Source organism: Pseudomassariella vexata (genome assembly GCF_002105095.1).
Source record: "Pseudomassariella vexata strain CBS 129021 chromosome Unknown BCR38scaffold_2, whole genome shotgun sequence".
Lineage (NCBI taxonomy): Eukaryota > Fungi > Ascomycota > Sordariomycetes > Amphisphaeriales > Pseudomassariaceae > Pseudomassariella > Pseudomassariella vexata.
In genome coordinates this window covers 1,378,210-1,402,733 of record NW_024467957.1, presented here as the reverse complement: position 1 = coordinate 1,402,733, position 24,524 = coordinate 1,378,210, and the positions used below count along the sequence as shown (strand labels likewise).

At 51.5% G+C, this 24,524-nt stretch overlaps 8 protein-coding genes across 8 annotated transcripts; 3 read left to right on the top strand and 5 right to left on the bottom strand.

Annotated features, from left to right (window-relative positions):
* Positions 1 to 2,817: 2,817 nt before the first annotated feature.
* On the top strand, positions 2,818 to 3,681 carry BCR38DRAFT_454797 (pectate lyase-domain-containing protein; the record flags this gene model as incomplete). The annotated part of the gene is made up of 2 exons (XM_040861733.1): positions 2,818 to 3,427; positions 3,506 to 3,681. 2 exons carry the CDS (start codon positions 2,818 to 2,820, stop codon positions 3,679 to 3,681), a joined length of 786 nt encoding a protein of 261 aa, XP_040719841.1.
* Positions 3,682 to 6,499: 2,818 nt separating this feature from the next.
* Positions 6,500 to 8,670, top strand: BCR38DRAFT_420334 (peptidase M16 inactive domain-containing protein). Its single transcript, XM_040859377.1, has 3 exons — positions 6,500 to 6,568; positions 6,626 to 6,837; positions 6,905 to 8,670. Exons 2-3 carry the CDS (start codon positions 6,715 to 6,717, stop codon positions 8,522 to 8,524), a joined length of 1,743 nt encoding a protein of 580 aa, XP_040719840.1. The 5' UTR covers positions 6,500 to 6,568; positions 6,626 to 6,714; the 3' UTR covers positions 8,525 to 8,670.
* A 775-nt stretch (positions 8,671 to 9,445) lies between these two features.
* Positions 9,446 to 10,542, top strand: BCR38DRAFT_481049 (uncharacterized protein; the record flags this gene model as incomplete). Its single annotated transcript, XM_040863340.1, has 4 exons — positions 9,446 to 9,474; positions 9,556 to 9,682; positions 9,756 to 9,846; positions 9,959 to 10,542. 4 exons carry the CDS (start codon positions 9,446 to 9,448, stop codon positions 10,540 to 10,542), a joined length of 831 nt encoding a protein of 276 aa, XP_040719839.1.
* A 1,242-nt stretch (positions 10,543 to 11,784) lies between these two features.
* On the bottom strand, positions 11,785 to 13,005 carry BCR38DRAFT_502784 (uncharacterized protein; the record flags this gene model as incomplete). The annotated part of the gene is made up of 4 exons (XM_040864865.1): positions 11,785 to 12,478; positions 12,607 to 12,691; positions 12,784 to 12,910; positions 12,968 to 13,005. The coding sequence occupies 4 exons, from the start codon at positions 13,003 to 13,005 to the stop codon at positions 11,799 to 11,801; spliced, it is 930 nt and encodes a 309-aa protein (XP_040719838.1). The 3' UTR covers positions 11,785 to 11,798.
* A 1,211-nt stretch (positions 13,006 to 14,216) lies between these two features.
* BCR38DRAFT_481047 (pyridine nucleotide-disulfide oxidoreductase-domain-containing protein) lies at positions 14,217 to 15,876 on the bottom strand (the record flags this gene model as incomplete). The annotated part of the gene is made up of 3 exons (XM_040863339.1): positions 14,217 to 14,366; positions 14,432 to 15,642; positions 15,708 to 15,876. The coding sequence occupies 3 exons, from the start codon at positions 15,874 to 15,876 to the stop codon at positions 14,217 to 14,219; spliced, it is 1,530 nt and encodes a 509-aa protein (XP_040719837.1).
* Positions 15,877 to 17,012: 1,136 nt separating this feature from the next.
* Positions 17,013 to 19,311, bottom strand: BCR38DRAFT_94705 (WD40-repeat-containing domain protein). The gene is made up of 2 exons (XM_040865793.1): positions 17,402 to 19,311; positions 17,013 to 17,266 (listed from the first exon to the last, which is right to left on the bottom strand). The coding sequence occupies exons 1-2, from the start codon at positions 19,196 to 19,198 to the stop codon at positions 17,030 to 17,032; spliced, it is 2,034 nt and encodes a 677-aa protein (XP_040719836.1). The 5' UTR covers positions 19,199 to 19,311; the 3' UTR covers positions 17,013 to 17,029.
* Positions 19,312 to 21,540: 2,229 nt separating this feature from the next.
* BCR38DRAFT_405551 (uncharacterized protein) lies at positions 21,541 to 22,447 on the bottom strand (the record flags this gene model as incomplete). The annotated part of the gene is made up of 2 exons (XM_040857969.1): positions 21,541 to 22,204; positions 22,338 to 22,447. The coding sequence occupies 2 exons, from the start codon at positions 22,445 to 22,447 to the stop codon at positions 21,541 to 21,543; spliced, it is 774 nt and encodes a 257-aa protein (XP_040719835.1).
* A 325-nt stretch (positions 22,448 to 22,772) lies between these two features.
* BCR38DRAFT_333897 (Zinc/iron permease) lies at positions 22,773 to 23,962 on the bottom strand (the record flags this gene model as incomplete). Its single annotated transcript, XM_040855270.1, has 2 exons — positions 22,773 to 22,965; positions 23,013 to 23,962. 2 exons carry the CDS (start codon positions 23,960 to 23,962, stop codon positions 22,773 to 22,775), a joined length of 1,143 nt encoding a protein of 380 aa, XP_040719834.1.
* Between the last annotated feature and the right edge of the window lie 562 nt (positions 23,963 to 24,524).

The following is a 24,524-nucleotide window of genomic DNA, read 5'->3' as shown; positions in this document are numbered from 1 at the left end:
CGGATATTTTTTTTAAAAAAATATCTTTGTCCCTACTCTTTAGCCGCAACTGGCTATAGACAACAAACCTCCGTGTTTGTCACTTCAACCCAGGAGCTTTTAGATTTCGACTTTTGTTCTTTCGCATGGAGTGAACCATCTGGATAGAAACGACATATGCTCGAGAACGTGAAGCAACCGTATTTGTATCTACCAGCAAGGTACATTCAGCTGGGCGAGTGATGTTCGGGCAGATCATCTGGGCATATAAGATAGGGGCCGTCATCGATGCCCAACTCAAACTCACAGCAGCACCATATCGCATCACCAGATGAAACGACGCATTATACGCTCATATATTAGCTTCAAGCCTTTCTTGTCAGCTACCATGTCAGCCAATCGAAGTCGTAGTGGTTATGACGCCTCCGGGAAGGAATCGGAGCCGCGGTCGAGCGATTGTACCAACGAAGGCCGCAGTGGGTATGATATCACATCGATTGGAAAAGGAAAGCCGCGCCCCAAGACGAGCGAGTTCGTCCTCTCGGGTCGTAGTGGCTATGATACCACGGGGCTCAGACGGACGCAACCGAGACCTCGTGCGGGCCGGAGGAGAGTGCGGCCAATTTCGTCCTCCAAACTGCGTGCCTCTTGATCGTTGGGATCATGATGGTGAGTGTCGAGAAGGTCCAAGTGACGACGCCACGAGACTGACGCTGCCTGACTCAGGTTTGGATGACTACACCTATCAGCAACAGCACCGGGGCCAGCGGAATAGATCATGGTAGACGCGGTTCCTCCAGTTGGATGTCGTTGGGAACTCTCGTCTTTTGTCCAGAAACGTCCCGACTCCGCATGCGAGAATCCCTCGGAGGATCCCAGGGATGCCTTCATTGGACTGGAATTTGGTGTTCATGCTCCTTATTGGGGAAGCTCTGCCAAGAACTGAGAAAAGTGGAATGTGGGAACTGACAACGCATTGGGATGAACGGGTGAGGAGTTGCGTACCTTGGAGGGGTTCAGATGAAGCCCACATTACGTGTCGTTGATATGAATTCAAATTGCACTCTCATGGACGCAAGTAGTCATCTCCCACAAATTCGGTACTCCCCAAGCCCGTAAAGTTGACAGGTTGGGAAGCCTCGATGCGAAGTCCAACAAGATTGAAACTGTGCGGCTGACTGTTTGCTCACTAGGGTTCCTGCGTCTCGCTAATAGCCTGATACTCGTCGCCTGTGCTACGTACTGACGATATGCTGTCGACAGATAGAACGCGCGGCTGGGAAACACCAACGATGGAGACTTATGTTGCCATGTGTGTGTGCGGCTCAGCAAACTTGCCCCATGGAACAGTCTGCCTGGGAACCTGGTCGACGGTCACGACTTCACGGACCAGCCAATGATCCTGTAAGGACCCATAGAGATAATTTTGTAGAATGAATGAATAGAGAGAATAGAGAGGCCAGAAGGGGCAAACGGGGGATCGAGATGGAGCCACCAGGTATCTCTCCAATCCAGACAGGTAAAATAATCCGAAACCCCACGCAGTCGTGGATTTTCAACCAGGTTGGGCCACTGGTCCAGGGGCATGACTCAAGGAGTATGCAATACTTACAAACATAACTCGGGATGAAACGTAAGAGGTAGATGTGATGTTTCTAGCCGGGTGACTATACTCGAACAATATCCTTACTGGACTAACTGTCGTTTAAACATCTCGTAACGGCAACTCGGAGTGTCTGTGTCATGAGGATCAACATTGTCAGAAATATCCCACCAATCTGTGCTGTGCCACTGAGCACATTCAAACAGAACCTGAGCATGGGCAGGCAGGCAGGAAAGAACAGCACGACCAGGGTACTTCCTTTTCCGGTTCCACTTACACCAAGCGCCCGACGCCGGAATTTACTCGGGGCTGCAGGTTCCAGGGCAGTTGATGAAAGGGGTCCTTGAAACATACCTGCACAGATCCGATCGAGCGAAGTATGACGAATATATCATTTCTCCCACTTGTGTGCGCCGAGGAATCGGACGAAAATCTGCTGTTGGAGAGTGCCAAGCCGATGATCAAGCTTGGCAGTGCTTCAGAAAACTGGGGACGGCAGCGGCGCTGACAACCCCGGTGTTCGTTAGACCGGGATTTCGTCTATGCATGCTGGCCCCATTGTTAACCACGGCGGCCGGCCGAGATTGTCCACCGGTCATCGTCGCAGTCGTCAAGCAGCGTGGGCGTCTAGCGCATCCTTGATACTACCCATTTTATCAACATGGGAACATGCAAACAGCCAGGTTTTCCGGCTGCGTAGGTGTGATGGTGGATCACGACAATCAAAATGGCACGTCTCGCTGCCGACACACCAATATATGACTCTGCTGGGACAGGAGGCGTCTGTTGATCTGTTCTAAACAAACACTGGGGTTGCTGTTGGCCCCCATGAAGCCATCACCAGGGATTTGCACCAGGGTTTTCAGGTTCATCTCAGAAATTTCTTCCAGGAGCTCTCTAGAACCCCCCAGCTGTTAATCCAAAGTCATCAACGTAAGTCTGGGCGGCTGTCGGCAGCTAGTACAGCTGGTGGTTTTGCTTCCATCTCCCAACCCATTCTCACGGATGCCCGTTCAACGGATCGAATGTGATATAAATACGGCGGTGACTTCCACCCAGATGATGAATTCTCTTTTGCTCCTCAGCACTCTCTGCCCAAGTCATCATCACACCTTCTTTCAACAGCTTCACTCGCATACAAGCAGTGCTTGTCATTCTTTTCCTGCCACATCCCACGTCTAAGCAGGCCACTAGATATCATCTTATCCCACTCCTTCACCAACACCACCATCAAAATGCAGTACTCGCTTCTCATCGCCTCCTTGGCCATCGGCGCCCTCGCCGCCCCTGGACCTCAGATCACCTCCGCCCCTGACCCGAAGTTGGTCAAGGCCAAGCGTGACAGTCTTCCCGCCTCCTCGGGCTCCTCCGTCCTGGATGACGTCAAGACCATTGCAGCCGGCGAGTCCTTCGACGGCGGCATGGTTATGTTCGACCGCGGAGTCAGCTGCACCGGACAGGACGAGGGCGGCGACTCTGACGCCGTCTTCCAGATCGAGGAGGGCGGCTCGCTCTCCAACGTCATCATCGGCCCCAACCAGATTGAGGGTGTCCACTGCCAAGGTGCATGTACCTTGACCAACGTTTGGTGGTCCGCAGTCTGCGAGGACGCCTTCAGCATCAAGAATCAAGACTCTGGTGACACCACCTACATCAATGGTGGTGGTGCTTTCGGCGCCTCCGACAAGGTCGTCCAGCACAACGGTGCCGGTACCGTCTCCATCAGTGACTTCACCGTCTCCGAATTCGGCAAGCTGTACCGCTCGTGCGGAAACTGTGACTCCATGTACGAGCGTCACGTCATTATGGACGGTATCACTGCCTCCAGCGGAAGCGAACTTGCTGGTATGTCTCTGCTTCGCATCCCCCTTTTCACGTACAATACAAATCTCTGTGAACGTCAATCTAACCGTTCTGAAACAGGCATCAACTACAACTACGGGGACTCCGCCACCTTCACCAACATCGTCGCCAGCGACGTCGACGATATTTGCGTTACCTACACTGGTACCGATGACAACGACGAGGAGCCGTCGGAGTACGGCTCCGGTGCTGACGGCACTTACTGCATCTACGACGAGAGCGATATCTCGTCGTAGACGGGACCATCCTGTGACAAAAGGGGGGAGCGGCTGGCAGAGAGTTGTGCATGTTAACTTGGATAGTGTCGACTCGTCTTTTTCTGTATATATTGTACTGTGTACAAATTTCATATTTTCGTCTTGAGGCGTATCATTCTCGTTTCTTGTCATTGACTTGTGATGCTTGTTGTGGTACTTTGGCGGTTGGTCTTGGATCGTTTGAACTCGCTGCGTCAGCATCGAATCCTGACTTCGAATATTCGCAACCGTTGATACCTAAATCGGCCACTAGTCAGTATTATGGTGATTGCAAAGATACGCTAAAGAATCCTCTTGATATGAATAAGGTATTCAATGTGTTATAAAATCTTGTTATGACAGAGTCAAGTTGTGAAAGAGACCTCCTGAGAGATGTAGGTGTGCTGAGTCGGGTACTGCAAACTGGTGATACAAAATTGTTCGGCATTTCGATGACACGAAGGTAAACGAAGATGCGCCTCTGAACCCTGAAGAAATCAAACGAATTTGTACCCATATCGCCAAATCCAAACCATTTCACCACATACCATATGTTGAAGTTTTATATCCGTCGTTCGTATAAGACCTCAGTGCCAAGCTACCGTCTATCGTCTTGGCTCACATGGCGAACTGGGGTAGGGCTGAACTTGGCTCTCGCCAAGCGCCGAGTGCCAAGGCGAATCCGAGTTGTGAACGAGTCAAGCAAACATGTGGGCTCGAGAATAGTTCCCGGCTCCTTCTAGGTTGACTTCATTATGCGCTGATCAATACTCACATACGCGAGGCGATGCGGCAGTCGGGAACACCCACTTTGCGAGCAGGTTCCGGCCGTGGTGTGTCTTGCGCGTCGTGAGTTTGTGAAAATCTGGCTTGTCCATCAATTAGATTTAGGTAAAGTTGACCAGGTGATGGGGCAAGAGGTTGTGTAGAAGGAGTGGTTCATAAAGCCATGCGGGATGTGTTGTGCCAAAGCGTACAAACTCCATTCGCATTAATGTTGGCGATTCTCCTTGAGCGGTCAACCTGCGTTCCCTTGATTCATATTGTCCAAAATAGTATCAAGCATGATTACAGACCCAATCTTCATGCTCACAGCGGAAATAAGTAAATAAACGTGACTCCAGTGAGGACAATCTACCATCGCGGTACTCGCATCTGGCCCCTTCACCCCACAATTAGAACGCCAGATCAAACGTGGGCTTCAGCTAATAGCACATTTCGGGCCGGTCAGCACATATGTGGTCGACGGTCGGAAGATTACTCCCCGGACTTCTCGACTACCCCGCATGTTGCTTCAAGCCTCGCCGTCTTATTGAGAGTTGTCATATTCCCTCGCATTTACTGGCCTGGGAAGCCTAAGCGGTGCGAATGGCCCTCTTATGTGTTCCCCATTCCCCATAACCCTTGAAATTCCTTCTTGTAATATCGTATGAGGCCCTTCTTAGACCGAGAGAAGTCTTTCGTGGTTCCAGAAGGTCATACGACGAGTTGGGTCCAACTTGATATGTTCGTAATATGAATACCGCCGTTCGTCTATCGCAAGGCATCGACGTTGGCCGCCAAGTCGGGTTTCTCGAGGGCTTATAAGCCATCGTAAATTTGCTCGCCTTGCGGTGGGAGAAAGGCACCCATGTATATCCCATCCGGTGTAGAGCCCTTGTGGTGCTCGCCTCCAATTTTCAGCGGCCATACGTCCCACTGCTCCTTCAAAGGGGCGGGAAGGGAACTGGCGACTCTTCCGAGGAAAGGCTCAAGATGCCAGAATGTGTGGATCTGCGGGTATAGTGTCTCGATGCCGCGCTCTGGGAACAGTAGCTTGCGCAGAATGTCTATTCCGTTCGTGGAGAAGGAGAAGCGTTCGGATCGGCGAGCCGATCACCGGGAGTGCCCCAAACCTAGCTCACACACACGCTTGGTAACTATGCGCATGGTTGACTGGGTTAGAAATCGGATACAGAGGGTGACTATAGGACTACTCCCTAATGAGAGTGCAGGTACGCCAGGAAACCCGTCGCCACCTGTGTATGACTTAAATCTATACACCCGTGAGCGCAATACTTAACCCGCTGTTTAGTTCCTTGCTAGGTCGAGATTTGTGGCCTCTGCGAATAGTTTCTTGACCCAGGACCACCCATGTCTGAAAGTGTCGAAGCGGTCAAAGATTTGAGTGTACAGATCTCTGGAGCAGAGCACGAGATCGACGGGCAATGCCTCGTAGTTTGACGGCTTTTGCCAGGCGGCGGGCACTAACTCTCGCCACTCTTGCGCTCGATACACATTCCGAGCCCGAAAACTCCAACGGCCACGTTCCGAGCCAGTTGCAAAGACGGTGCTGAGTTTGGCATCACCGACCATGTAGCTCTCAATGAAGTGGTCGATGGTCGTTTTCTCGGAGCTCCCGAGCAAGCTTGGGTGGAAACGCCAATGTGCTCAGAGAAGGATCCACACCGTAGATGTAAGCATGCAACTTGTCAACCAGGTATGCTGAGCACATCGCCTTGTAAGCCGAGACGCATCTCTGAGCGTGTTGAGGCCTAAAAGCTCGCATAGAATCATCTTGCGTGCCTCGATGGGCAGCAATTCCAAACAAATGTGAAAATTTGGATTGACGGGGGTGCCATTCTGAGTGGTGAAGTCTTGACGACACACGCTGAGTTGGACAAATTTCGGCAGTCTTTCAAAAGGTTGGAAGAAATAAGAGGATCACAAAGCTCTCGATTTGCCTGAAGGCTGCGCAAAACCCACTAGCTGAAGAAATGAGGTAATTCACCACGTGCCATGGTTTGATACAAAGTGTAACAAGGCTGAATCTGTAGTTGTTCTTCTCTCCCGGCAAGGGCTAACAGGGAACCAGCCTGTCCGTCCAACCAACCAGACTGATGAATTTGTAAGTCAGTCAGTCAGTCATGCACGGACCATCAGACAGACTCACCCGATAAGATAGCGAACACTCTCAAGGCTTTTTGCGTCACTCGCGACAGACAACCTCGATGTGCTATTGACTGTCATCAGCCTGCGATCCATCGGCTCAAAATGTTTCGGGCAAGCTTGAGGACCTTGACGAGAGGCTTGACCTCCACGGTGCGATTGCCAGCCAGGTCACCCAAATTGTGGCAAGCAAGGACGCTCGCTTCCGTGAACATCCCACCCCCAAAAGTACACGGCATCTATACCCTGTCTCAACTTGGTCACGGCGGAAATATTGACGCGACTTCTCTTCTAGGAACCTACCGAGCTTGACCGTATAACAACTCTTCCAAATGGCATCCGAGTCGCATCCGAGGCCCTGCCGGGGTCTTTCTCGGGCGTAGGCGTCTACGTCGAGGCTGGTTCCCGATTCGAAAACAGCTATGTTAGTGGAGTGAGCCATATCGTGGATCGTCTCGCCTTCCAGTCCACACAACAGAGAAGTGGCGAGGAAATCGCAGCGACAGTAGAATCTCTTGGAGGAAACATACAATGTGTCTCATCCAGAGAGTCCATGATGTACCAGGCCGCCACCTTCAACTCGGCCGTTCCCACCGCCACCCAACTCCTGGCCGAGACGATACGGAGCCCTCGCATCACGGAAGAAGAAGTTTTACAGGAGCTCACCACTGCTCAGTATGAGATCGACGAAATCTGGAAGAAGCCTGAGCTCATCATACCCGAGCTCGTGCATATGGCCGCTTTCAAGGACAATACTCTGGGCAACCCACTGCTATGTCCAGCAGAGCGCATACCCGAAATCACCAAGACGGTTGTTGAGGCATACCGAGAGGCTTTCTACCGTCCCGAGAGGACCGTCGTCGCTTTTGCTGGAGTGCCCCATGAGGAGGCTGTCCAATTAGCCACACAATTCTTCGGTGACATGGAGGGCAAGGAATTGCCAGCATTACGTCGGGCCGCATCAGAAACGTCAACAGACTCGCTAGCATCACAAGACAGCGACAGTTCGGTTACTTCAACGTCATCTTCAGTTTCTTCTGCTTCGTCCCAACAACCACCATCCGGCATTTTCTCCAAGATACCCCTTTTCAAGAATCTCTCCACCTCTGCGTCAAAGGCCGCCTCCGTCGTCGACGCAACTAATGCCATACCCTCGTTACAAGACATGGCCACCCCCGCACATTACACTGGTGGTTTCGTCTCCCTCCCAGCACAGGCACCTTCTTACAACCCTAATCAGCCCATCTTCACTCACATTCACCTGGCTTTCGAAGGTTTACCGATAGCTTCAGACGATATCTACGCTCTAGCAACACTGAACACTTTGCTTGGTGGCGGCGGATCATTCTCCGCTGGAGGTCCTGGGAAGGGCATGTACTCAAGGCTGTACACTAACGTGCTCAACCAGCACGCCTGGGTCGAGTCGTGCGTTGCCTTCAACCACTCCTACACTGACTCGGGCCTCTTCGGCATCTCTGCCATGTGCATACCCGGCCGCACCCACAGCATGATCGATGTCATGTGCCAGGAGCTCCGCGCGCTGACGCTTGAGACAGGCTTTGCAGCCTTGGGCCAGGTGGAAGTCAACCGGGCCAAGAACCAACTGCGGTCTAGTCTGTTGATGAACCTGGAGAGCCGTATGGTCGAGCTGGAAGATCTTGGCAGGCAAGTCCAGGTACACGGCCGCAAGGTACCAGTCCATGAGATGTGTCGCAAGATTGAGATGCTCACCGTCGAGGACCTGCGCCGGGTGGCGAAACAGGTTGTCGGCGGTGCGGTACGAAATGTTGGAGCTGGCAGCGGTGCCCCAACCGTTGTGCTACAGGAGGCACAGAACCCGAATCTTTCTGTCAAGTCGATGACTTGGGAGGAGATTCAGGATAGAGTGTATCGGTGGGGCTTGGGTAAGCGGTAAGCATGAAAAGGAGGCTGCAGGTATTTCCATGTTTGGTAGGAAAGTATATATCGAACGCTTGGTCCACAGTTACGAAGGTTTGGAAGACCAAATGTAGAAGCTGTACAATTATGTAGCAATAGATAAGCCTCGGCTTTGAATCTCCCCCCTTTGTCAGACAAGCTCACCCGAACATACTTGCTGACATGCTGTTTCGAACACGCTAGCTGGAATATGGCCAGGAAGGCTTCCATGTTCGATGTATTCATTGAAACGGACTGGCCTCAATCCATATGGACCATGTATGCCTGTTCATGAGCACGGTGTGTTTCATGTCTGATTTGTGCTCGTATTGTGTCATGGAATATAGTGTAAGTAGTTATTACGAATTAACAACTGACAAGAAACGAAACGAATATTTAATACCCGAAATGGCACTATCAGGTCGAGTGAAACATTGCAGAACATATATATTCACATCATAAAAACACTAGGTGGTGAGGAAGTGCATCTCGGCTGTTGTACAGATCGAACTAAATCTGTTGAAAACTTAATGAATTTGAAGAAAGCATTACTAGCTGACCAGGCTGTCACAAATTGTGATGCCATAGCATTGTCCGTTCAGTAACAACTTGTACGCAGTTTCCATGTTATCTGATGTATGAAAATCCGATGTCCCCAGGTCGCCACAAAGGTCACTTCTCTTTGCCATCCTAGTTCAACACTCGATCCAGCTTCTCTTAAAGCCGTGGAAACAACCACGCATGTTGGCGACCACATTTTGATCCGAGTAAATTGCATTCCAACTCCCGGCCATCCACGAGCCCCTCGAGCCTGGCTGCCACATTCTCATCACTGTGCCGCGGTGCAAAACACAATCCCATGCACAATTCCTAACCCTAATTGGTCTTACAACCACTTTCAACCATCATATACACCATGATGTCTGGCAGAATCGATCAAGACCAGAAGTAGGTTCACTTGCTCTTTCCTTGTCGCTGATCCATCCATAGTTTGGACCTTCGAGCAAAGTACTGACTTCCCTACACCAGGCTCTTCGAGACAGGAAACTTCGCCGACTTCATCGTCAAGTGCGATGGCCGAGAATGGAAGCTCCATAAAGCCATTCTAACCTCTCGATCAGAGTGGTTCCGCCGCGCCATCTGCGGAGACTTCAAGGTGACCGCACATAGCCAGCTCCTGCCTCCCCTCTTCCTGGCGCAATACGGAAAAGGCTCACAAATATGTACAGGAAGCTAGGGAGAATGAGCTCGTCCTTGAGGAGAAGGATCCCGACTCGGTCCATGCCATGCTGCTATGGGTCTACACCAAAACCTGCCAATGTGAGTGGTAATAACAACCTATCGCAGTCCGCCGCCATGTCTTCACTGCAGAATCACACAACTCAGCTCAACCAAAAGTACCCATCACTAACCAAGACCGCTCCCTATCCAGCTTTCGATCCCTCCATCTTCGCCAACGAAGACCTCCTCTACGGCGCCTACGCCGAGCTCTACAAAACGGCCGACTTCTTCCTGCAAGCCGACCTCAAAAAGGAAGTCCGTGGCCTCCTGGCCGCGCACCTGATGTCGAGGGCCGTCCAGATGGCAAAGCTCTACTGCAAGAATCCCCCGCACGCAGGCCACGAGGTTTTCCTTAGCGACGACGTGCTGCGCGGGCTGAAGCTCGGCCTCGAGGTCGCGTACTCGTACGACTTTCCTGAATTGCACGCCGTCTTCCGCCAGATCGTCGAGATGACCAGCTTCTGGGTCCTCGAGGACGCCAAGTTCGTCGAGATACTTGATGAGGTGCCCTTATTCGCTGTTGATATCATCAAGCTGATTCCTAGGAGCTCACATTTCTTACATGTACCCGTGGCGGTGCGTCAGGGCCGTGCGATGAACGCGCAGAACCAACCAAGGGCTAGGGTGGATGACAATGGACTGGCTGCCGGGGGTTGGCTCGGGAAGTTCGGCCGTGGGGTTAAGCGGGCTTGTCGTGGCTTCGTTGAGGTGATGGCTGAGGAAGAGTCTGTATAAGGGCAAACGGTGGGGGGTGAACGTTGAATCGAGGGCGAGGCACACTTTGTACTCGGTATTATTGCCTAGCAGATGACGGCCATACACGCAATACTTGTTCATTCTTCGCGCAGTCTAGAACAACTGAAAGCACTTGTGTGGTATAATTCTTGTAACTCATGAATCCAGGGCCACTGTCCTTAGGACTTTTATCAACTGTATACCAACTACTGATACAACATGTATCCACCAGTATTTTGAGAATGTATGCGTCGATCTCATGCCGGCAGCAATGGAATAAGCTGTAGTAACCTGTAACCTGGAAACGCAGCTCTTGAACAACGAAGAGATGTCCGGCCAACCTGGGCTTATCGTCATCTGGACTTGAATTTTCTGAAGACTGGTTTAAAGCAAGGGATGAATACCGGGCCTAGTTGAGTCTCTTCTCGCAACTCATCTCTGTTGGGGAGAGTGCTGGATGCCTTGTAGCCTGTACGTCTAGTTTTGCTGAATCTCTTCCACATTCGTCCGCGTCGAAGCTGGTGGACCGAGATGACGGCATCCTCCTCTACGAACGTGGTTTCACAACACATGGTGACGATTGGGCTACATTGGACCCTTGATATCAAATAAGCAAAACATGTAGATATTAAGGTAGATACTCGGGTAATGATATCTGGTGTAATCCGGCAAGGGTGTTGTTAGAAGGGGAGGCTCCTCGTCGAAGACATTGTGGACGTTTCCAATGGCGAGTCAGGTGCGCGAGCATACAAACCTGGGACTCTTGATCCTACGACCGGTCGACGCTTCGGGATTTATGTATGATCTAGAAAGGCTGAACATCCATGGGTGGTTTAAAAGAGGAGAAGGCGAAGGGCTCTGGCTCCATCACCTAGTATATGTTAGCAACATCTTACTAGTTATACGGAGTTTTGATGTCATGACTGCTGGTTATATTTTCGAAAGTTGTTGAGAAACTTTGTCCTCAATGGGTGCCTCTGAATCTGTTCATCGTGTGGAAGATCTCTTACCTCCAAGTGTCATGCGATGAAGAGTGTCTTGATCTGTCCTGGAGAATACCAAAACAGAGAGTAAAAGGTGGCCAGAAATCATGGTCCAGTCGCCAAACGAGCCATGGCCAGCCCAAGCAGTCTCTGCTACCAAACTTTCTGGCTCCTAACTAGATCCAACTTCGTCTTAGATAATAACTTCATCCTGCTCACAAGTGTGCCGCAAAACCTAGACTTATACCGTCCCCCCACCCCCAAAAATACCACTCAGATCTTCTTACCAGGCGTACAGAGGCAGCAAGAAGCTGAAAGCTTTCCATTAGCCTTGATGCGGATCTCGCCCCAATAGAAGCTGTCCCAGCTCCAGGGCACGCGGCGACAGCTTCGACACTTGGCGGGGGGTAGGAGATCGGGGTGATAGGTCTTGCCGCGGACGCCGTCGCGGACCATCTCAAGGATGTCGATGGCCAGCTCGGGCACGCGCTGCAGAACAACCGACTTGAAGTTGGGGTCGGTCAGAACCCAGAGGTGGGTCGCCTCGAAGAAGTGGAAAAACTTGTGGAAGAGCTCGTCGAAGCGGCAGTTCAGGAAAGCCAGCTCGAGGCCGTCGGCGAAGCCTTTGTAGTCGACCGTGAGGTTCGTGTTGTTGGTGTTGTTGGTGTTGTTGGCGGTGCTGGGGTCGTTGACGACGTTGGGGCTATTGAAGACGTTGAAGAGGCCGACGGCGCTAGGGCCATTGAAGAAGTTGGGGCTGGTGGCGACGTTGCTGGTGACGGGTGTGCAGAACTGCTTCTGAGCAGCGTTGGCCTTGGCGCGCAGGCGGGCGCTCAGGTGGTTCGAGACTACGACTTTGAGTGGTTCCAGCATGAAATAGTCGGCTGCATGGTAGAGCTTGATGCAAGCGACGTATAGTTGGCTCTCGTCGTCGAAGACGCAGGGCATCAGCTCTGGACGTATTTGCGTCAGCCGAGCTCCTTGATCAAAAATGGCAGAGATCGACGAGAGCAGAGCACATAACATCGCCGGAGTGTCCGATCCAAATAAGAGTGCAAGAAGAGACTGCATGTTAACTTACCTCTGGCGTACATCCAGTAGAACATTTGGTCAATTGTTGTAGGGTCCTCCTCCTTGGACAAGACGACCTCGTTCTTTTCCGCCTCCTAGGTCAAGTTATCAGCCCAATAAACTTTCCAGTAACGAGGACAATGAAGCTCGAGAAGCAGAGAAAAGAAGAAGAAAATAAGTCGCGTACAATAAACTTGCCGCAGAGGGCTCGCTTGAACCACTCGGAGCGAGTACAGAGAACACTCTTGTGGAGCTTCCAGACGCGATCGCCCAACCTGACTGTGGTGTCGGCAAAATTGCCTGACTCGAGAAGCCTGAATGATGATGGGTCAGCGATGTGAAGAGGAAGGAGCTACAGAGAAAAACCCCACTGCTTGTCGGCCTCACTAGGGGAAACCGCGGTCGACATAATGATGAGTAACCTTATCCCGAAGATCTGCGATGATGAAGATGATGAAGGCGTAGAGTAGATGCAATGGAGTGACAGGTGCCCTCGCTACATCTGAGTGTGTGATGATTTGATACAAAGAGGAACTAACCCAAAGTCGTGTCGAGAGCTTTTGGTTGAGGGGTAAATAATCGTGATTTTCTGCCAGCTTTGGCTGAGGATAGACGAACAGGGAAAGAGCAGGGCCACGTGAAAGACGTGTCAATACTGAGCCTCGCCAAGTTGTTGTTGTTGTTGTTGACCACAGGGCAACAGCTTCCCCAGATGCTCTCGTGTTTTTTTCGAGAAACGGCGTCAGTTGTAGTGTTGTGTAATCAATTGTTAAATCATTGAGCCGACAGGAATAGGGATGTTGGCTGTGGTCTCTGTCTCGGGAATTATTTGGTCATTTATGTTGTCTTCGGGTACAGGATTTTATTGTTGAGTCACACTCCTGCAAAAGTGCTTTGATGATCTCCAAGTTGTAGCTACTAGAAGTGTTGCTCGTAGTATGCTAAGGCTTACTTACAGGCTCCTTCTCATCGTGCCCTCAGGACTCTATTCATCATAATATTCAAAGGGGAGATATGTATCTATTGCTGTGCGAGCCTGCCCCAGATTTCTTGTAAGGTGTACACAGATCCTAACAAGGCATTGCATAAGTTGGAATGTCAAGATATCACCATGCTAGTTAGAATGTAACTCACCTCCAGGCAAAAGAACACCCTGGCTATGAGCAGTATACAGAGAACCAAGAACAGCCATATTTTGCTCCCCAGGCGATCAAGAGGGGCATGTTCAACACTCAAGAAATATCCCCGTTGTCGTCTTCACCTTTGTCGTGTCTATGAACAAACCGGCATTCAGTGAGAAATGGGCAGCTTGCTGCAGTTGCTGATCGTGTCTCCAAAGAAATATACAGTCGCAAACCTCAGACAACCTTTACCTTTACTGGTTTATCTCCCACAAATTTCAAACGCGGCAGAGGAAATAGGAGGCACACATAATTTCATCAAGGCTCGCGAAGTGAGCTAACGCGTATAGTCAGATAAGTATGCGTTATAGATGAGGAATGGTTTGTATTATACGTGGAATGCCATTAAATGTTACGAGTCTTTGCGTCCTATACGTCTGTTGGTATAACCCCCTGTGACCTCTACCCTTTCACCTGCTCTGTCAGTGTAGCTTTTATCCTAAAACCTAGCAATATCGCGACCAAACAGCCACGACATGGCCCAGTAAACCGGCACCATAATCTTATTCCTCACGCTCATGCTCTTCGTCAAATACGCCGTGCGCCAGAGAACCCACGCCGCCCAGCCCTTGAGGTCATCCGTCTGGCTCTGGTGGATGGCCTTCCAGCCCCCACGTAGGTCATGGTACCCAAATTCTTGAAACGGAAATCCACCATGTCAACATCCCCCTGGTTGAGACGCTTGGCCAGATGAGTTGCCTTTTGGCTGGCTACTTGGGCCGTGGCGGGTAGGCTGAGCCCATGGATAATGGAACAGTCGCCGATGGCGTAAACATCGGGAAGGGCGGTGGATTCCGTGGTCAGGACTTGGTCTGCTCGGGTTTCGTTGGGAACTACGCGGACCTGAAGGTGGGAATCCGTCAATACACTGCCGGTTTGCCAGTCCCTTTGCAGTTTGACCTTGACAGGTGGTTGATCCCCTTGTCCTTCAAAATCGGACGGCGAGAATGCTTTGTCGCCCATCTTCTGTATCAGAGGGTTTTGCATCAGTCCAGTGCTCCACACCACAATGCCGGCGTGGACCTCTTTGTTTCCGTACTCTTTGATGTTGAGGGTCAAGCAGCCTTCGCAGCTCTCATCCCGTCTGATCCTTGTAAGGTGATGCTCCGTCTTGACCGCAATGCCCTCCCTGCGGAACGTCTCCATGGCGTAGTTGGCCAGTGTCTGATCGAACATGGGCAGGACCTTGGGCGCGATGTCGTAAACCGTGATGGCCACCGATTCCATCAGCTCGGGATAGAGATTACGGATGTCATCGCGAATCAGATCGTGCAACTCAGCGGCGAACTCGATCCCCGTCGGCCCACCTCCTACCACGGCAAAATGAAGCAGTTTCTTCCTGTCCGCTTTCGACGTAGTAGGGAGCGCAGCCTTCTCGAAACACTGCAACACCTTGAGTCGAATCTTGCGAGCATCGCCGATATCACGGAGAAAATTGGCGTATTCTTTCACGCCTTCGATGCCGAAGGTCTGCGCGTACGATCCCACGGCAATGATGAGCTTGTCGTACGCCACATCAAACATATCCCCCTCTCTGCCCTGCAGGTCCGAAGACGTGACGGCCGTCGTCTGCGTGCGCGAAGCCAGGTCATCCGACGTGTTAGCTTCGACGCGAATCGTCTTACGCGCGAAGTCGATATCGTCAGCCCACCCTTGATGGAATTTGTCGAGACCCAGTCGCCTGACCGATTCCAACACAGCGCGGAACTCGAGCGTCCCGACGGCGGTACCGGCGAGTAACGGCGTAAAGACGAAGTACGAGCGCGGCGATATCACAATGCGCTCGAATTTCTTCGGGTCTAGCATTCGTGCAAACCCGTATCCGGCCCAGCCTGACCCCAATACGACAACTCGCTGTTTTTTGTCTGGGGACAATGTTTTAGCATCATGGTGATTTCGCCAAAGAAGGATGGAGAAGTGCATCACTTACTGGGTTTGGCATCACCGACTGGGGTCGTGCTTGCCAAACGGACCCCACCAAGATCCGAGCCACGTGGTTGAGCAGCGATACCCGAGTTGTATAGTCCAGATGGAACGAGTGCATTGCCGACATGTCGTCGGCCTGCAGCCGCCGCTAAGCGCCCCGATGTTATTGTCATCGGATGATGTTATTAATCATAATATAACTTCAGGAGGCACAATCAAGGTCGCTTTCGCGGTTGGAATCAACACAAGGCAATCCGTCAGGCGGAGAACTAGCATAATATGTCTCATCCTGAGCTGAAAAGATGTCAAAATAATGTTTGGCTAGAGAATAGCTCGGCGCGTTCCGTTTTCGTCGCACCTGGCATGTGGTGTCCAAGGTGGCGCCGGTCTATCAGCCATCTCACAAATTTTTCGTTTGGTGGATTTCTCGTCTCCGAGTATAGGAGAAGTCCACCACATCTTCCGGTACTTGAGAGTTGAAGTGAATGAGCAGATTAACTGACAGCCGCGCTCCAGTAAATTGGCTCTCCATCGGGCCACGGGGAGACCCGATGGTCAGGGGGAGGGGGGTAGGGAGGGGGGAAGACACCTAGACACCGAACCATTGACGCTCCAGTCTCAGGGGATCGGGCCGGTGCTATACTCATAGTAAAATTGCACTTGAAAATATTATCCAGCTTTGTAATTCTTTGCGTGTCAATGAAACAAAAGTCGTCGGTGGAGACCTGTTCTTTTGAAGAAAAGGGCAGTAAAGCTATATGAGCCATGAACGAAAAGCCCAGAAGGACGCATCGAGTTGAGGACCTAGTCTACAGGCCCGATATGCCTCACTACCTGGTATGAGGGAATACCTGTAGTGGACCCGTCGTGGCTACCTTGATCCACTTCTTACCACACTGCCGTGTCCGGTCTTGTGCACATCCACTCTTCACACCGGACGGGATTAGTCGATATGTTCGTTCTTCCATTAGGCGTATCGAATCGTTTAAACCTATGGCCACGTATACACACATGGTAAGGTTTCCAGTTGCTATAATCCTGCCGGCACCCAGGCCTTAAATGACACCTCACCCCCAATGCTTGTAATATGTTTCAATGCCAATCTTACATCCAACGCCTAGCCATGCAATTTCCGTATCCATATCTGGCCATGAGGTTTTGGTCCACAAACAGCCGTTGCAACAGATACCGCAATCGATAACCGAAGTAACTAATGTCGCTGCTGCCGCTGTTCTACTGTATTTGTCTCAGTGGCTGAGATCAATTCGGAGCGTCAGCTACACCGGGTTTTGATGCCATGTATATGTGCTGCCTCACCGCAGCCTCCTAATCGTCATGGAAGAAGGTCGTATTTCCCGAGGGTGCAGTCGAAGGGCCAGCGTCGCTCATATGCACGTCCTGGCTCCCGAGATCCTCGACGGGACTGGCTGAAGCTGGTAGACCAAGTGTAGACCGCCGATAGTCTACCACATTCTGGGGTCGGATTGGCGCCTCCGCGCCGATTCTTTGCGTTAGTGACATCGGCCTCTCGTAGGCATCTTCTGGTGGTGAGAATGACCAGACCTGACTTTGTCAGCAGTTGTTTCGAAGTAAACCGAAAGGGTAATAATGTGTTGGTCCGCAAAACCAGCATCAACCCATGCAGCCCATTTTACGGGAGTGGTTCGAAGTGGTGCTGTGGGGGTAGATCATGCTTACCTCCATCATCACACGGCTGCCGCGGTTGGCAACAGCTACGCATTTCTCATCCTCGAAAACCACTCGCCAAACCGACTCTGCGGCGATAAGCTCCCTCACAAGATGGCCCGTCTTGACGTCCCAAACCTTCACTCGGCCATCGCTTCCTCCACTGACGACGCGGGTATCGTCGAATTGCAGGCTCGTAACGCTGTTATCGTGTGCAGCCAAGCGGTGGATGGGGCACATCTTTTCCAACGACCAGACCCTGACCGAGCCGTCTGAGCCACCTGTGACAAGAGTGTTACCTCGGAGCTGCAATTGACCGACAAGCGAGGTATGCCCCTGAAGGACTGCGATAGCCTCTCCCGTGTGAGCGTCCCAGACACGCACGCTGGTGTCGAGACTGCCAGTGATCACTCTATGACCGTCGAATGCGATAGCATAGATCTGACTGAAGTGACCACTCAGTGTGTGCAAGCACCGGCCCTCGGAAATGCTCCATATTTTAGCCGTGGCGTCATAACTGCCAGAAACGACAATGTCGCCCTTTATCTCGAGGCATCTTACGCTGGCTTGATGACCAACAAGCACGTTCCGACACACGCCTTGCCTGATATCCCAAATTCGCAGGGTAGTATCCCGCGAGCCTGAGATGGCTGTGCTGGAGTCGGACATCTTGAGGCACCGGACAGTGGATGTGTGTCCACGCAGGGTATGCATACATGTACCAGTGGTCATGTCCCAAACTCGAACGTCTCGGTCACAGCCGCCACTGACCAGGGTATCTTCCCATGGAACCATAGCCCATACACCCATAACATGACCGGACAGCGTCCGCAGCGCATTGCCTTCCCGGTCAAATATGTGGATACGAGCATTATCCAAAGCCACAACAATGTACTTGGGAGTCAAATGAAGACTAGTCACGACTCGGTTATCCTGGGTTATGGTCCTTGTGGTATTGCGTCCGCCGGTTCTCCACGCCGATTCAACCAAATAACGCTGCTTGAAATGCGACTTGTAAGACCGTAGTTTTGGGCGCGGAGATGATGCCGTACTACGTAGTCCCTCGAAACTGTGTGATGGTTGATGGGACGGGACTCCAGCAAGTGCCGTAGGGACAGCGCCAGGAAAGCTGTGATTGACGAACTCGGGATCGGAAAGGGGGACTGCGCTTGGACGTCTTGGTGCATATGAAGGGACGCCATAAGAAACTTCGGACAACCTCCGTCCGTAATCGTGCTTGACACAGAGGTTCTTCCACGTCACGTCGTCGCTCAGAAGATCTCGCCACCTGCGAGATACTTGCGAAGCGCGTGCAAGGACCTGCGGGTCGTCGATAAAGGACAGGATTCGCAGGCACAATTCGTCAGGGAGACTTGTGAAGGGGTCCTTCTTCAGTAACGGACTGACAAACTGATGGACGAAGCTCAGTTGTTGGGTTGTGCACATGTTGAGCAGGTCGGCCAGAAGTCGGTTCCTCTGAGGGCTGGAGCAATTCTGAAAGTGCTGACGGACGTGAGCCAGGAAGAAATCTTCATCTTCGGCTGCATCACTCCAGTCAGGCTGTGCGTGTGTTGGGCCAGGCGATGCCGCTGGCGTCGGTGGAGGCGGAGGTGACCCCGTCAGTTGCTGGTCGAAGTCCGGCGCTGGCGTACTCATGCTCGGGGTAGGAGGTCCCCTTGGTCTGGGTTGAACCATCTTATCCATTCTCTGGTTGATCACAGGCCCATGGCTAGTTTTCAGAGTCAAGTCATCGCCTAGTACACTGCCCCTTCGCTCAGAGAAGCTGATCGGTCTCGCGTACCCAGCCATTTCGTAGCAGCTCGAGAGTAGAGTACAGCGCAGCGGAGATACCGCTCAAGGTAGGTATCTTGGAAAAGTTGCAAACGGTCGGGCTCGCTGCAATTGTGACCTTTCGAAGTGGAAACAAGCAAATCTAAGTAGGGAGCGTTAGCTAGGGTTGCTGCCAAGCGTTCCAAGATTTCCTCCCGTTGATGATACCCTTTGGGATGCACCGCACTTGCGCTTGATTCAGTAATATGATCTGGTCCCGCCACCGGTATTAACAGGCGTACCCAGGGGAAGGCCGCGGGATATTACCATACGGTGATGCCCATCTCAGTTGATTTCAGATGCAATACAGTTGGTTTATTGCATTGCTGAGACAAATAGTGGCAGGTGGAAGTAGAAGTCAAGGCTGGGGTCAAGGAACCGCATACCTCAGAATGGCTGTTCCTCAGGTTGCAACGAAGATTTCACTGCGTAGAATCTGGTAAAATGCACAACAATCGGGAGGATTCCGCGCAAACTCCCAAAAGTGCAGTTGGTAGACGAGAATTGACAATGCGCCGACAGTTGGGTATCCGCTCGTCGAGGAAGGGGACCGGCCGATCGAGGACGAGGCAGGAAAGGAAGACGGCCGTTTAAGATGACAGTGAATGGCAGAAGACACCCTGCATCGATCCCTCCAAGATAAAGTAGCGCTCGCTCGTCAAAATGCCATAATATGCCTGAATCGACATCCAGAAAGAGAAGAGTCAAAATAACCTCATCAAAGTCTGACAACGGGGGGGGAGTGGCAAGGGTACGTTGGACTCGTCCACGAAGAGACCCGGTTTCCAAAGGGGGGATGTCGTCTAGGCGGGTTTGATTGTGAGGGAAAGACGATGGGCTGACCTCCAAAAAGCGATGGACTTGACGGGTCTTGCGGCGGCTTTGGGACTTTCGCTGGGCCTTGGCGGATCAGATTGGGGGCTAAGAATACAATGGGACAGGGACCTCCTTGAATGCTCAGTGGAAAGGGTCTGGTGAGGCATGGTGCGGAAGGAAGGAGTGGGGCGCGCGGTACAAGCGTCGGCGTCGAAAACCAAAGGTTTTGTCTCAAGGACTTTGTACCTGTTGAGTCTGAGTCGCTGAGCGGCCAGGTCTCCTGCTTTCGCCCCTGATTGCTTAATATTGTCGGATTCAAGCTCCAAGATTCTCTTGGCCCGCGCGTTGAGGACGTTGAGGATAAAGTCTGATACTTCGTTAGAGGTACCTTCACACCTACTTCGCGTCGTTGATTGGCTTTATTCACCTTACTCCGTAGAAGAGCAATGTCACGTAGGAAGTCTCGGCTACGGTCCGGCTCTCTGGTAGGTAGAACTCATGTGGCTCTTTGACAATGTCATACCTTCTTTTGACTGGCCAGGCTTCATCCCGTCCGTGTTGTTTACTTCCGATCCCCTGCCTGCATCAGCGCGAACCGCCTGCACTTCCTGCAATCGTTCAATTTTCCATTCTCGACCAAGCGCGGCACGACATGAGGCCCCGTTCTGACGTCCGTTGCTTTCTGCTTTCTCTCAATGGCACATATCATCAAAAGTAGGGAGTATTTGGGCTCTACTCAAGTGACTTGAAAAGCACGCCCCTAGGTTCCCCCGGCGGGCTGGCTACCGAAAGCTGAAGCCTGAAACTCCGCCACGCCACTGTCGAGTTTGAACACAGCTGTTGTAACCAGTCATAACCTTGAGGGCTGACGTCCGGTTCTTCTGCCCACCTTGATTGTACCCTCCAGCCTTAATGGACCTGACTACACAAGTAGTTTACGCCATAGTGAGTGAGTTCCTATAGTAGAGCACAACTTTACGATTACTTGGGCCGAGCCGTCCTCACAACCTGCTCGGGCATGACCCCCAAAAGCTGGAGTTCAGTAGGCCATGGCAGATTGAAAACTTTACGTGAGCATATCGGAAACAGTCCTTGGGCAAATATGCTAGTCAACTTTAGCCACGCGCGGAGGCGCTGATGAACTGCAAGCGTGGAGTTGCTAGAACGAAAATACCGTATATGAACAAGAACGCCTAGGCCTAGCGACCGAGTATTGAGGAATAGTAAGTTCTTCTCCTTCGCTGTTGTTTCATCCGCTATTTCCCGATGGACATTGGCAGGAGAAGGATGTTGAAAATCGTACGAAGTAGGAACAATCGCAAAACCTAATAATGGCTGTAGTCGTAAACAAAGATGACTGCAGCAGCTGACGAACCAAAACGAAATGTAGTAACTCTCCAGAATCAGGATCAACAAGGTCCAACGCCCAACGTTCTCTCGTGTTGATGATGTACTCGAGTTAATCTCAATGAGATTAGTAATTGCCCACTTCAAACATAATAAAGTCAATATGGGTTTCCAATGACCAAGTGCATGAAGTTGTCATCCCCATCGTCACTTTTGTTTCCATGCTTTTCTTCGCTCAACTGTGTCCCAGGTTGATTCCTCGCAGGGATCTCACCTCGGTAAATAGGCCGGGATTTGCGGCGCTGCAAGTCGTCTGCACATCGATGCAACGTCTTTCGTGAGACTAAGGCTTTAAGCGCTCGCTTGCCGTATTGGTGTGCAGACGAGACAAATAGTTGCGAATTAGTGACTTCCAAATCGAAGTCTGATTCCCGCTTTGTGAGTTGGAGGGACAGCAAACCGGTTCGGGCTCTATCTTTCAGCATGCGCCTGGTCGTTTTGGGAAAGTTCGAGGCTTTTTGGGGGTGGGGGGCTGGTGATAGTCGTGCATCATGCACCATCCGTGAGTACTTTGTCAGGATGGCGGAAATCGATTCACTAGTGGATGCGGATGCTCCCTTGCTGTGGGAGTTCCCGATGATGTTTGAGGAGTGGTTTGCCTTAGGTTTGCCTTTTAACGACTTGTGATACCATTCTACCAGCCACTGTGAACCAACAACTGGTGTAGCACGAGGTGAAATTGTGAGCTTGAGATGGATTTCATGATGCGACCTGTCAGTCACTTCTGCAGGTCTTAGAAACGGTCTCGTGTAACCGCCTCGCCTAAGAACCCGTGACAGCAGTACGCGACTACACATCGACTTGATTGAGATAAATTGTGGACTTTTTGTTGTCTGGTGACTTGCTAACATCGTACTCTACGTAGATCTATCGCTAGGTGGATTGTAATACGAACTGGCTACGACTGAAGGATTCGAAAGTAACATGAGGCAGTCTGTCGTCAACTAAGGGCACGGAGTCCCCTGTCATGTTTCGGCGAAGTATTTTCTCTGGATATCGACACATAATTCCCAAATGCAAGGCCCTCCTTAATTTATCGCATTGCTAATTTGAAAATCGGTTTCATCCAACATGCCACTTCGGGGTATTTGGTGGCACATGCAGTAAAGTAAAGTCTTCTTTTCTGACTCCATTCAGATCAATCATGATCATGCAGCATTACAAGTACGTTACACAACGGCCCCTACTTCGATGAGACGAATGGATGCGAGACCTGCTCTCGAAAGTTAAGTCTAAGGAGGCTTGGAGTGTCGGCAGCAAGCCCGGCCCATCTACACGTGACGCCGATTTTTATCAACACAACATCGCTCTAAACATCAGCCATGTCTCTCTAATGATGATGACCAAATTGCGTGAGAAGTGGAAGTAACATTCCAGCCACCGATGCGAGCGTATCTCGCATCTGAGGTCTGGCCTGCTTTCTTTGAGATGGGTTGGGACTTTCAGCGTAACCGTTGGACCCGGAGCCACCATCATGGGATGACACGGAGTCGCCCTCCTGCATCGCATGCATGGCAACGTACCTTGAGCTGTTAGCATTGACTCATGAGCCGGATGAGCGCATACTTACAGAAACGTCCCTGCCGAGAACAACAACAGCATGCCTGTCCACCACTGATTCCATTGGCTGTCGTCCCCAGGACTACCGCCCCCTCCAAGAAGTTTCACAAGTATAAAAGTTGACCAGGCTCCAAAGGGAGATGCCAGGCTGAATACTATGAGGTGGCCTCTAGCCGCCCGTTTCGACAGACCCTGCTTCAACAAAATCGAGGTCAGGCCAAATGCTGCTGGAGCTTTATGCACCATGATTGCAATGAAGATAATGAAGCCCAACTGCATGTCTGACGAGGAAGCAGACGCGCCCATGGCAATGCCGTCGGCTGCTGCATGTATCACCAGTCCTGTTGTCGTCGCCAGACTCCGCGACTGCTTCGGTGTTGGTGTTAAGGAACCGAGGAAGCCTTCCGACTCCTCTTCTTCGTCCCCAGAAAGCGCCGAACCCCCCAGGTTGCTTAGGCTAATATGTCTCGGCGTGGGCGGCGGCTGAAAGTTCTCTGAAGCATGCCGTGGGAGTCTATCGATGAGAAACATAAGGACGAACCCTAATATCAGAGAAAGGCCGACGTAGAAAGTAGGCACTGGCTCTGCATCCATACCATCGGTATCTGTCATGGTTGGAGGGTCCTCAATGCGATTTATGACCTTGATCGGTTCTGGAGTGTCGAGAGTTTCCCCTTCCGGTGGGATGACGGGCTCAGGACTTGCCTCGTACGTATCGACTACGTCCTTAGGCATGCCGATAACTTCATGGGGTTCCTTTCCACTCTGTGGAGCCCAGCGGACTTCAATGTTGTTTCCTCCCAGATGGATGTCTCGTCGCAGGCCATGCGAATGCGACGTCAATGAAGCTTCCGTGATCGCAGCAATTCCTTCCGGTATGATAACTATCAGAGACGTGCCGACCAGTATCCCAATACCAATACTTGAGATTAATCGTAGTTGTGATTGCGATAGCGACATGGAAAGCGGAAGGGCGCCTGCGAGGAAGGAGCTGGTCCCAGTCAGTTCAGACCGTTACAGGGAGGAAGAGGAGGAAGAGGCTCTGCATACGCCAATGCCATCACGACCTATACAACGCATATGTCAGTGACCAGTTCAATACCACTTTGTAGTACTAGGGACATACCGTCAAGGCGAGTAGCAGGAACACGCCTGCCATTGTAATTGTTGGGTTGAGGAGGTAACTTCAGATAGAATAGCCTGCTATTGATGCATCGGAATAGACTATACTGGGGCCGTTCACATTTGCAGGCCAATCTGTAGAGTCGCCGTAGCAAAAGTCCACCACCAGCAGCCTTGTTGAAGTGTCAGGTTTCGACAATAACTTCGATTTGTCTCAGTGCTGGAGCTTTCCTCAACAACCTTGGCAACACTCCTGCACCGTTGCTGGCCTGACGAACGGACCAAGAGAGGTACGTACCTTTCTAGCTCGCACCTGAAAAAAAACCGCTGCTCCTCATACAGGGGTTTAGGGTGCCTCAGCCGGCATCTTCTCCCGTCTCAGATTCTCTCAATGTCCGTG